Genomic DNA, 12,581 nt, shown 5'->3' with positions numbered 1-12,581 from the left:
AAAATCATAGAAGGTGAAATTAGTTGGCCTCTATTAAATATATGTTTTTAATATGGAAAATGAAACAAATGAAATAGGGCAGCACTTCCTTTTTAATGCTGGCATTCTCTGACATGGATTTGGCATCCACTTTGTAAAGGCTAATTAAGAGAACCAAGGTTTCTCTTTAGACCATTAGGATATTGGATTTAAAGCTGTCAAGGACATAAGAGGTCACTTAATTCACCCTTTCCCCTTTTATAAACGAATAAATCAAAGCCCATAGAAATTAAGAATCTTGCCCAAAGTCACAAAGGTTGCAAGCAGCAAAACTAGGATTTGGTATCAGGTCTAGAAATACAGTATTTTTTCCACTGTTTGATTTTGTATTTAGAATACTTTATGGGGGGACATATTTTTATTTATTTAGTACATTTGGATCAATTTAATAGTGATAGAGTCCATTATATTTGTCATAAGCCAGATATAAATTGTAGCTTTTAATATTTGAGGCACATAATGTAAATATGCAGTCAGTAATTTTTTCTGATACTTTGTTTTGACAAAATATTTCTGAACTCTTGATGAATAATGAAAAAGTTGCTGCAAGTAATGCACTTGCAATTTTTTCAATACAAATGAAAATATCAGAAATTTGATTTACTTTTATTGTATTGAAGTTTTTTGTTTTCGTGTTAGCGTTAACTTTCATGTTTACTTGTAAAGCTCAAGTTGCAATATGAGCTTATTATGCTGAGCAGTTTGATTTTTAGAAATGATTCTGAGATGAAAATATTTGGTAGGTATTTTAATGAATCATGCCAGGTTTTATTTCAATCTCTCAAAATTAGAACTTTTCTTTATCTGACTTTTATATTTTTTCTTCTCTTAACAGAGGTATAGGTGCTCTTTTGGAGACAAAAGCACTAATAGAAGAAATACTACAAGGAAGAGATTTAAATTTACCCTTTCAAGGAATTGGTAATTTTGGAAATCAGGTTGGATTTGTGAAGTTGGCAGAAGGCGATCATGTAGCTACACTTCTCGAGATAGCAGGTAAAAAATGACTTGAATAATGGGAATTAGAAATATCTCTGAAACTTTTCGTAGTCCATTAAAATAATAAAATCCTATCAATTAAAAAAGACATGAAAATTTTTTTCTATGTGATTTCAAAGGGAACCAGTATAACCTTATTTTATAATCAAATGCTGTATTGGGTACTGAGTATTGGGGAAAATAAGGAAGTGGACATCTTTCAGTTGAAGGGGTGTGTGTGTGTGTGTGTGTGTGTGTGTGTGTGTGTGTGTGTGTGTTTTAAATACTCAGAGCTAGAAACCAGATTGATTCTGAAGTAAACTGAAGAGCATAGTGCTAGACTGAAGTATTTTTGAAGATCTGGCTTGAATTTGAAGCATATAAGGGGAAATATTATGGAATAAGACTGGAAAGATAGTTAGCATCCAGAGTGCAAAGGTCCTTAATTGCTAGACTGAGAAGTTTATATATTCTGAAGGCAACAGGGAACTGCAGACAGCAGGTTAGTGACATGTCTCAAGCTGTGCCGTAGAAACATATGAGCACCTTTATGGAGAATCTGCAAAATCCTGCTCTGATCTCTCATTGCAATGTGCAAATGTTCCTGAGTTTCTGAAGGCTATCCCAGATGAGCATAAGTTTGAGCAGCTTTTACCATGCCAGAAAGGTGTCAGGTATGGTTGTATGTTCCCAGTGACATACTGAGTGTTCTGTCCAAAGACCAGTGCAACTGAGCATAGAAAGGTTCTTCACTAGCAGTTGGATTCCAGGCAAATGAATTCTTTGGCCATTGCAACTCAAGAAACATAGATCTAAAACAGGCCTCAGTTATGTCTGGTCCTCTTCCATTTCCAAAATGATCATGGAAAACGTCAGTAGGAAAGCATGATGTAAGTTTTAGGCTGTCTATAAACATTAACTTAGACTAAATTATTCTAAGTGTGAGATCCTTGACTAATGATTAACAAATTGACACATTACTGGAAGAACTGAACCACATTAGTATTGACATTCTTGCAGTAAATGAGACCTTAAGACAAAAAAAAAGTTAAATAGAAAGATGGCTGTAAATAGATCCAGGAGAGATAATTTAAAAATTACTGGACTCCCTGAAAGCCATGATCAGAAAAAGAGCCTAGACATAATTTTTTGAAGAATTATAAAGGAAAACTGTCCTGACATTCTAGAAGAAGAGGGTAAAATAGAAATTGAAAGAATACACCAATCACCTCCTGAAAGAGATCCCAAAATTAAAACTCTCAGGAATATTATAACCAAATTCCAGAGCTCCCAGGTTAAGGAGAGAATATTGTTAGCAGCCAGAAAGAAACAATTCGAGGATTGTGGAGCCACAGTCAGGATAACACAGGATTTAGCAGCTTCTACATTAAAGGATCAGAGGCCTTGGAATATATATTCTGGAGGGTAGAAGACCTAGGATTACAACCAAGAATCACCTACCAAGCAAAACTGAATATAATACTTCAAGGGAAAAAATGGATATTCAATGAAAGAGAGGGCTTTCAAGTATTCTCGATGAAAAAATCAGAGCTGAATAGAAAATTTGGCTTTCGAATACAAGACTCAAGAGAAGAATAAAAAGGTAAACAGGAAAAGGAACTAATAAGGGACTTAACGTTAAATTGTTTAGATTTCTACATGGGAAGATGATACTTGTAACTCATAAGAATTTTCACTTTATTAGGGCAATTAGAAGGAGTATACATAGACAGGGCACAAGTGTGAGTTGAATATGAAGGATAATATCTAAAAAAGTAAAATTAAAGGGTGGGGTGAGAAAGAGGAAGGCACTGGGGGAAAGGGAGGGGTAGAATGGGTAAATTATCTCATGTAAAAAAGGCAAGGAAAAGCTTTCACAGTGGAGGGCAAGATGGGGTAGTGGGGAGCAGTGAGTGAAACTTACTCTTATCAGAATTGGCTCAGAGAGGAAATAACATACACACTCAATTGAGTATAGAAATCCATCTTACCCTACGGGTAAGTAGAGGGACAGAGAATAAGAGAAAGGGGGTATGTGATAGAAGGGAGGGCAGGTTTAGGGAGGGGGTAGTCAGAAGCAAAACACTTTTGAGGAGGGACAGGGTGAAAGGAGAGAGAATAGAATAAATGGGATGAGGGAATAGAATGGAGGGGAAATACATTTAGTAATCTTAACTGTGAAAAAATTTTGAAGCAAGTTTCTCTGATAAAGGCCTCATTTCTCAAATATATAGACAACTGAGTCAAATTTATAAAAATAAGCCATTCCCCAATTAATAAATGATCAAAAGATATGAACATTTTTCATATGAAGTAATCAAATCTATGTATAGCCATATGAAAAATGTTGTAACTCACTATTGATTGGAGAAATGCAAATTAAAACAATTTTCAGGTACTACCTCCTACATTTTAGATTGGCTAGTAGGACACAAAAGGAAAATGACAAATGTTGGAGGGGATGTGGGAAAAATGAGATATTAATGCACTGTTGGTGGAGTTGTGAACTCATTCAACCATTCTTTAGAGCAGTATGGAACTAGGTCCAAAGGGCTAGTAAAACCATGCATACCTTTTGACCTAGCAATACTGCTATTAGGTCTGTATCCAAAAAGAGATGGAAAACAAAAAGGAAAAGGACCTATATGTATAAAAATATTTATAGCAGCTCTTTTCTGGGGGCAAAGAATTGGAAATTGAGTGGATGCCCATCAGTTGGGAAATGGCTGAACAAATTATGCTATGTGATTGTGATAGAATACTGTTGTGCTATAAGAGATGATAATCAGGATACTGTAAGAAAAACCTGGAAAGACTTAGAAGAGCTTCTGCAAAGTGAAATATACTGTCTATCATGATCATCTGTGAATGACTTAGCCATTCTCAGCAATACAGTGATCCAAGACAACTTTGAAGGACTTATGGTAAAAAATGCTATCTTCCCCAGACAAAGAACTGATGGTGTCTGAATACAGAATGTAACATACTTTTTTACTTTCTTTGTTTTTCTTGAGGGTTTTTTTTTTTGGTCTGTCTTTTCTTTCACAACATGACTAATATGGAAATGTTTTGCATGACTACATGTGTATAACCTACATCAAATTGCGTGCCTTCTCGATGGGGAGGGGGATGAAGAGAGAGGAAGGGAGAGAATTTGGAACTCAAAATTTTAAAAATTAATGTTAAAAATTGTTTTTACATATAACTGGTGAAAAATAAAATACTAAAACAACAACAACAAAGAAATATGGCTGTTAAATGGAAAGTTGGTTTGTTTATAGATCTCCTTGGAAAGGCAAACAAAGAGTTTGGCAGAATTGGTTTTATTTTGTATCCAGAAGCAATAAGAAATATAATTCATGGAACACTATATTATTTTATCTTGCTGTACTTGTCATAAGGTTAAACATATACTTTAGGATTCTATGAAGTCTTAAAGTCCACAATGAAGTTTATGACTTTATTATGAAGGAAAAATGATGTAAAGTATGTTGGAAAATATTCTTTTATTAAGGGGATTTGTTCTGTGAAGTTTGGATTCAGTCAGAAGGTCTCACTTGAAGACCTAGAGGGCCATAAATGGCCTTGAGGATAGGTTCCCCACTTCTGGTCTAGCGTGTAGACCAGTATACATATACAATATGCCTTCCATTTTATGTCTGAGTAAACTTTTAGGAGAACTATGAGATATTCTGTGTGTCTCATTTCATTCCAGTCTCAAACCTGAATTGTGAGATTAGTCTAAGCCAGGCCTGGCCTACAATACATATTTTTAGGTAATGTAAGATTTCTTGATGAACACTGTTTCATGATCTTCTAATTTTTACCAGTAAAGGAGACATAAAACAAAGATATGAATGCTTGCCAAAGATGTTCACCATTGTCATGGAGTGTGAGATCTGAATAAAACGGAGATTTAATGTAGGTAGAAGTCCTCCAGATGTTCCTTGTTACATGTGATATTATGCTGATTAAATGGAGTCCTTCAGGTTTTCAGTAAGATCCGTACTTTTTTAAAGGAAATAAAGTGAGCAGTCCATGTAGGAAAAACTGAATGGATGAAAATGATTTTTATCCAGGTTATAACATGCAGTTGGATGGACTGCTCATTGGGTACATCAACATATGTATTTAAGATAGTCATTGCAGAATGACAGTGGGTTGATCCTAAAAGTTAATAGGAGAAGCAAGTTGGCTGGAGTGAACTTGTGTGAGGCTTTTAATAATTCCTCATTTAGAGAACCATCTTTTTAACATAAATGTTATCTCATCAATGCTATAAAGGTTTTGAATCTTGGAACTCTACAATCTCTTAAAAGAGTTATGGGTGATCCAAAGTACAATGGAAAGACATATGGTATGCTCAGGAAGGCTTGGAGCATGTGTGTGAAAAGCAACAAAAGAAAAATTGTTGAGGAAATAGATGATTGGAAAATGAGTTATCTGTTCTGCAAAAAGACTGAGGGATAGCAAATAGACAGCCAGAGTGCCCTGCTGGTATCCACTATATACCAAAAAGATGCAGAGAAAGACTTGAGTGAATCTAAGTAATTGTGTGGACAGCAACTGCACAGGACAAGGTGCATGGGGTGGATTGTGATCTAAACTAGTAGAGAGAATGCACATGTCCTCTAACCTCTCTGGGCCTTACCTTTCCTTACCTGAAAAATTAGAAGTTTGGACTAGACCTGAAGGTCCATTAGAGCTCTTAAACTATGATCCTAAATCTCAGATCTCTTGGAGTACTACTGTATTTTCAGTGTGATCTCTAAATCAGGTTCTTCCTCAACTTCATTTGCGTCTTTATTCTCTGCAACAGATATTGACACATAATCCATTGTAATTGTGATGCTCATTTCTTTTGTGTTCCTCGTTAGCACCGGAGGGTGACATGACCAGGTGTTCTATGAAATGATGTTTCTTGTTGACTTTGGGGACAAAATAAACAACTTACTTGACTCTCCATGGAGAACTAGTGTGCTATCCTTCCCTGTGTTTGGCTTTTACTTTCATTTATAGTAAGAATGTCAATGTTACTGTGGTTCCTGAGGTCACTTAGTGGTTTGTAGACAAAGATATATGTTAGTGTGCTGACAATTAACTTAGTGTTTATAGGTGCTCTAAAAATTGTATAATTCTTACCACCTTCTGTTCCCTTTTACGAGATTGCCACCATCACTACAAGCAGAGTAGGGATCCACAGAGGAGGTGGGGCCATTTTGAGGGTCAATGCAATATAATGAGTTTCCATTTTGCATTTTTTCTTTGTTTTATGGGTTTGGAGAATGCTTTTAATGAGTAATCAACCTACTGGTAATGAGCCTCACCAAACTGGACCAGGCTGTCATTTTCCTTTTCATTCATGCTCATATTCATTCATTCATTCAACAAACATTTATCAAATACTTACTGTATATAGGGTAGTACTGTGTTAGATTGTGAAGGCTACAAATGAATAAAATACAGTTTCTTTCCTTTAGAAATTTCTTCTGAAACATTTGGTGTATCCAGTGATAAGTCAAATGTATGTACAACTCTTAACAGAGGAAAATCCCTTTTAGTGTGCTTTCTGATTCCACTACTCTACTTAATCTTGATCTGTTCTCTTAAAGGTTACCATTGATCTCCTAAATGCTAGTTCTGGTGGCCTTTTCTGAGTCCTTATCTTCTGACCTACTTGTAGCTTTGACGCTGTTAACTGTACCTTCTTCCTAGACATTTTTTTCCTTCTTAACTCTTTACTGAACTGGATATTCCATTTTCTATCTGTCTTCATTTACACAGTACATTTTCCATTTTTGTCACTCCCCCCCCCCCACCTCATTTTCACTTTTTTATGGCCTTTTCTCCCTTCAGGGCCTAGCTGAGGTACTACCTCCTCTGTGAGACCTTCCTTGATACCCCTGGTTGTTATAACTACTTTGTCATTCTATGTCTATGTTCAAGACCTTGGATTCCTTTATTTTATCATAATCCTTTATCTTTCCATCTCTCCCTGTGCCTTAGACTGCCTAAACCTATTCTGCCTCCTCACAGTTGTGCAGCTGAGGAGTAATTCCTGACCCTGGGAGTCTTTTTTTCCCTTCATAGGGTTCTTAACAAGGGGTGAAGTGGCTGATGGGTGAACCACTTCCTTGCTGAAGAGGGTTTAGCTTCTTGTAGGAAGTGATGTCTTGATTGATATGTCAGTCCTTTGTGAGACTTTTTCAGTCAGGTCACTCAGTGGTAATGCTGGCTTCTCAGATGAGGACTCAGATACTGCTGCCTCCAATTCTGGGACTCTGGTTTTTGGTGGGACTTGAGATGATTTTAATAGGTTTCCTAGTCTTGCTATTTGCCCCAGTCTTCCCATTTTAGAATATTCATTCACCTACAATCAGGAAAGAATGAATACAAAAGATACAAGAGAAATATAAACACTATATATTCATGGATGCTATGGCTGAGTGGGAGATAGGGAATACTGCTTCTTACCTATTTGGTGGCTGGCACCAATATCCTTAATTGGAATCTGCTAGGGAAGAGAACAATTCAGTTTCTAGCTTAGGAGCAAATTAAAGAACTCTTCAATATGACTTATTATGCCAATAGAAAACAGTCAAAGAATTATGCTTTGATGTGGGGGCTAAGAGTCAGGAAGGCTCCTTTCATTGAGCAAGGCCTAAGGACTGGGACCTCACCTATTTTTAGGGGAGTGTGTGTGTATACATACATATTCATATATGTGAGTGAATGAATAAATGAATAGTGTGTATCTGGCACGCGAGTTTCTGGTACTGGTTCAGGTGCTATTGTCCTTGACTTTTTTATCTTTTTCTCCAAATGCTCCTGTTTGCCATTATGGCAGAGATGGGGAATCAGGAGTCTCAGAGGAGTTGTAAATCATCTCTGGCAGTTGCATGCCATGTTGTTCATTCAATTCCTTTCTCTAATATAGCCCAACAGACTGAAAGCCTTACCAATACTCACTACATATTAATATTCTGAAATATGTAGTACTGTGGAAAGAGTGTTGCATTTGGAGTCAAGAGGACCAGGATTCAAATATGCTACTTACTGTCTCTGTGACTTTAGGCAAATACATTAATGTCTCTGAGCTTCATGTTTGTTCATGTATAAAATAAGAGATTGGACTATATATAGATAACCTCTGAGGTTTTTTCCTAATTCTAGAACTGTGATCTTAGGAAAATACTAATTACAGATCGTAGAATCATCATTTCTATTTCAATTCTGCTCCCACCCTAATCATGAGAAAGCACTCAAATGTTAATTCACTTTCCCCTGTCTTTATGTTTTAAGTCATTGAAAAGCACCATGACATTAATCATGTCAATGCATCTTGGAACTATGATTTCATTTCTGTGGGCCATAGCAAGGATGGATGTACAAAAATATCCACTTGAACTATAAGGGCATACTCTACCTCTTACATATTGGTTCTTGAGGAGAGTGAGCTTTTACTTCGAGCAGCTGCTATAGAACTTTGACTCCACCGCATTAATTTCAGCGTGTGATATAGCCACTGGATGAGTTGCTTCTTTGCTGCAGATCATAGTGTCTTGGCTTATTCTGGGCTGACTCCTCTAGGTTGCTTCTGGGAGCTATACTGGAGTATTACCTGATTTGGCTATTGGCAAACTCTGGTATGGACTTCTGACCTTTTAAGATCTTCTACAATATTGTTCCAAAGGAAACAAGACACAAACAGAAAGTGGTCCCATCTTGGGTAAAGGCTTGAATAGGAGAAGTCATGTACTCATTGACCTCATGGCAGCTCTGGGTAAGAGGGCTGGAGGCTTGTTCCCCACCCAAATGTTCCTAGAAGTTATTTTCTTTATTTGAATGTAGCTAGGGAGGAGAAGGTTGATTTTGCTGCATAATGGCTAAACAGCCAATCCAGAGATTTTTCTTCTGTATAACCTAACTTGACAAATAAGAGTCTTAGAATAGCTGCCAGAGTTCTGAAGTAGAGATTTGGGTCGATTCATTCCATATCATTGAGATCTTCCAGAAGTAGACTTACCAAACATGTATGTTCCTAGGGGTTGGCCATCGTTGGTTAGTTCCCCTGTTATATATCTCTTAGAAGTAATTGCAGCCTTTTGAGAAACCTCAGGCCCATAGAGTTTTAAAGGAAAGGAAGATTAAGAAAAGATAACTGGGATGCAGCTATGTTGGGTAAATCATGCACTAAATTTGTCAAAAGTCCTGGATTGAACTTGATTCTGTTACCAACAGTAAATTCTTCAGCAAATTACTTCACCTATCTAAGCCTTATGGGTATTAATCCATCACATGAGAGAGTTGGAGAAGTTGACCTCTGAGGTTCTTTCTATGGCCAGAATTCTATAATCCTGACTGTTTTTACATATACCCTTCTATGTACCTAAAATAATTTCTATTACCCCTTCCACGTCTTTGCCTCCCATGCCTAACATGTTTTATCTTGTCTCTGAGCCATTTGTATTCTTTCACTTAAGGTTTATTTCCCTTTTTGTTCTGATAACACATCAAGAAAAGTCTTGGTTCTCCATTAAGAAACTTATATCCATACTCCAGTATAATACATGTGTACTTCCCAAGAACATAGCCAAAAAGAAGAAAATACCAGGCTTAGGTCTTCTTTCATTAAAAGGTCTCTCAACTCAAGAAATATTTCTTGTTAGTCATTCGTTGTTCTTTTAAATCATTCAAAGGCTGCTTACAACACCCAGAATTCCATCCATTCCTTGAAAATATTCCCTCAAAGAGGGTTTCCAATATTAATGAAAGAACCTTTGTCCTCTGAGGAATTTGAAATCACACCATGCTTTATGGTTAGTCACCAAAGGATTTTGATATGTTAGCAAAGGCCAGTTACAGTGGTAGTGCTTTAATTGCCCTCATGAGGCCATATGTGTTGAAATACTGTTGTCTTTGAACTGCAGCATTTTATATGCCTTCATAACACGTCCAAATATATATTTTGGGTATCCCAAAAGTCTTTGTTCAAGTTTAAGCTTTAATAGTTATATATGTGGTTGTATACATATGTACATGCATGCATATGTACACATACCATATATGGGTGTTTATATATTATGTGTATGTGTATGTATATACATATTAGCCTCCCATTTATGAAGACAATCAGAAAGCTCAAATGAGCTGTGTTTCACACTACCCCATTCTGGTTATAGATCCAGGGCATAATTGAGGAGGAGACTTGTCTCTAGTGGTGGTATGAGAGAGCAGTTGTGGTTACATTTCCCAGTTTTGTCCTTAGAGAAGTGAGTGCAGAAGCAAACTGTAGGTGTGTGTGTCTGATCCCAGAAGCAGATCAGGGACTCAATTCTAGTCTCTAGGCCCAGGCTGAAGCTTATAGTAGAATAATCAGGCAGGAATTCCATACCAAAGGGGAGCAAAACTGGATAATGCTATAGGGGAAAAAATCATGATTCAAAAAAAGCCTTAGAGGTCCACCACTCTATTTCTTAGCCAGTACTAAATTGTTTTTGATAATTAATGCTTTATAATACAGTTTGAGATCTGGTGCAGCTCCACCATCTTCCTTCACGTTTTTTTTCATTGGTTCCCTTGATATCCTTGATCTTTTGTTCTCCCAGATGAATTTTGTGAATATTTTTTTCTAGCTCTATAAAATTTTTTTTGTAGTTTGATTGGTATTTCTGTCTTAGGGAGAGGGAAGGGAGGGAGGGAAGGAAGGATTGAAAAACCTAAATGCTAAAAATTGTTTTAACATGTAATTGAGTGAAAAATAAAATATTATTAAAAAAGCACTCTGGAAGGTTGTCTCCAGAGAAAAGATGAGAAAAAAGATGCAAATATTGGGGTAGGTCTCAGCTGTGTATCATTTCAATCTGTTATTTCAGATAACAGGTTTTTCCAGATGAAGAATGTAGAAAAACTGATGTTTATGTTGTTAGGCCTTTCCCCCCTATATATTTCTCTTTCACCTTCTCAGAGAGCTATCCCAGATAATAAAGGGAAATTTTTTTTCAAGAAGTAAAAAGAGGAAGAGGAAGAAAAAAATCATTAAAATCAGTCAACACATAGAAAAAATCTGACATTGTATTTGCATGCCCTGACCTTTGCAGAGGAGCAGGAGAAGATATCTTTTCATGTTTCTTCTTGACCAAGCTTATTCTTTACAATTTTGTGACATTCCATTTCAGTTGTTTTGGAATGGTCCTTTTCACTAGCATTGTTGTAGCCATGTATTTTCCTGACTCTGCTTACTTCACTTAGCACTACTTCATGTAAGTCTTTTCCTGCTTCTCTGCCTTCATCACACTTGTCATTTCTTACATCACATTAATATTCTATTACATTCTTGTGCCACAGTTTGTTTAGCCGTCCTCCAAAAGGTGGACATCTGTTTTGTTTCCCATTCTTTGCTACCACAAAAAAAAAAGTGCTGTTGTAAATATTTTGGTGTTTGTGTAGGTGCCCATACTTCTTTAAGATTTGGTATGGAAGTAGTGATGTTTTGCGGTTACATCTAAGGAAATAATGACTCTGGCACTGCTAGCCCCAAATGGCAGAGTTTTTCTATATCATTTTAAATGAAGTGCTGGAAAGTCACTATGATTGGGGCACAGTAAATCCCAGAAGCATAATTAACAAGAGGCAACTGGATCTTTGCCCCAAGTTACCAAAATTTAGATGGCATTTACAACACTTTATATTCTTTCAGCAGGTGTAAATAATTATGCTTAGCACCTGATCAGCAAAAATAGTTAAAATAGAACTCTACCAGAGAATGGTTTTCTTCACCCCTCTGCTGTGCTCCAGATGAACTCTTCCTTAGCTCATTAATGTTCTTTGGACTCTTCTGTAAGCCTCCTTAGTGGTGGCCTTGGGTGTCCTGGGAATTCCACAGGTCTGGTATCCAAGGATCTCTGTCTGTTCCCACCCTCTAACTCTGACACAGGGCAGTGGCTTGAGATCTTTCCCCTGATGGGCCCTTGTGTCCTGAGGGCCCTTTCTAACTTTCAAATGAATTTATTATTAAAATTTGATTTTAGAATGCCTGTCATGCTATTAACCCCTTCATCCCTGCCCCGTGAATTTTGTGACATTTACCCTTGGTGCCAGAATTGTTAATTATGACTGGGAACTAGGAGAATATTCAGTTGTGCATACCACAAACCTCTAATTGGTTTCTTAACTGATCTCCCAGCTTGGAGTCTGTACTTTCTCCAACTTAACCTTCACATAGTTGCCACTCATTTTCCTAAAATCACAGGCTGACTGGCCATGTTAATCTTGTGTTCTGTAAACTTCTGTGGTTCCCCATTATCTGCAGGATCGAATACAAACTCTTCTGTTTAGCTTTGAAAGCCCTTTACTGCTTAGCCTCAATCCATTTGTTTAGCCTTTTATTACATATTATTCACCTTCATGAATGCTATACTGAAGCCAAACTGGCTTTTTTGCTGTTCCTAACATAACACTTCTGTCTCCCATCCTTGCTTTTGTGCTGATTGGCTATCCCCTATACCGATAATGTACTCCCCCCTTGCCTCTACCTCTTAGAATCCATTTTTCCTCCAAAATTC

The 12,581-nt window shown here is 36.9% G+C and overlaps 1 protein-coding gene across 2 annotated transcripts in view; it reads left to right on the top strand.

Moving 5' to 3' along the window:
* AKAP7 (A-kinase anchoring protein 7) overlaps positions 1–12,581 on the top strand; it is a 152,713-nt gene that overhangs the window by 43,755 nt on the left and 96,377 nt on the right. For both annotated transcript variants that reach the window (XM_078155132.1, XM_078155133.1), the window contains exon 4: positions 875–1,035. In XM_078155132.1, the coding sequence (XP_078011258.1) occupies positions 875–1,035 (161 nt within the window). The remainder of the gene's footprint in view (positions 1–874; positions 1,036–12,581) is intronic.

Source organism: Phascolarctos cinereus, unplaced genomic scaffold (genome assembly GCF_003287225.1).
Source record: "Phascolarctos cinereus isolate Bilbo 61053 unplaced genomic scaffold, phaCin_HiC Scaffold_5;HRSCAF=322, whole genome shotgun sequence".
Classification (NCBI taxonomy): domain Eukaryota; kingdom Metazoa; phylum Chordata; class Mammalia; order Diprotodontia; family Phascolarctidae; genus Phascolarctos; species Phascolarctos cinereus.
The sequence above is the reverse complement of the archived record's forward strand: the minus strand, read 5'-3'. Positions and strand labels throughout refer to the sequence as shown.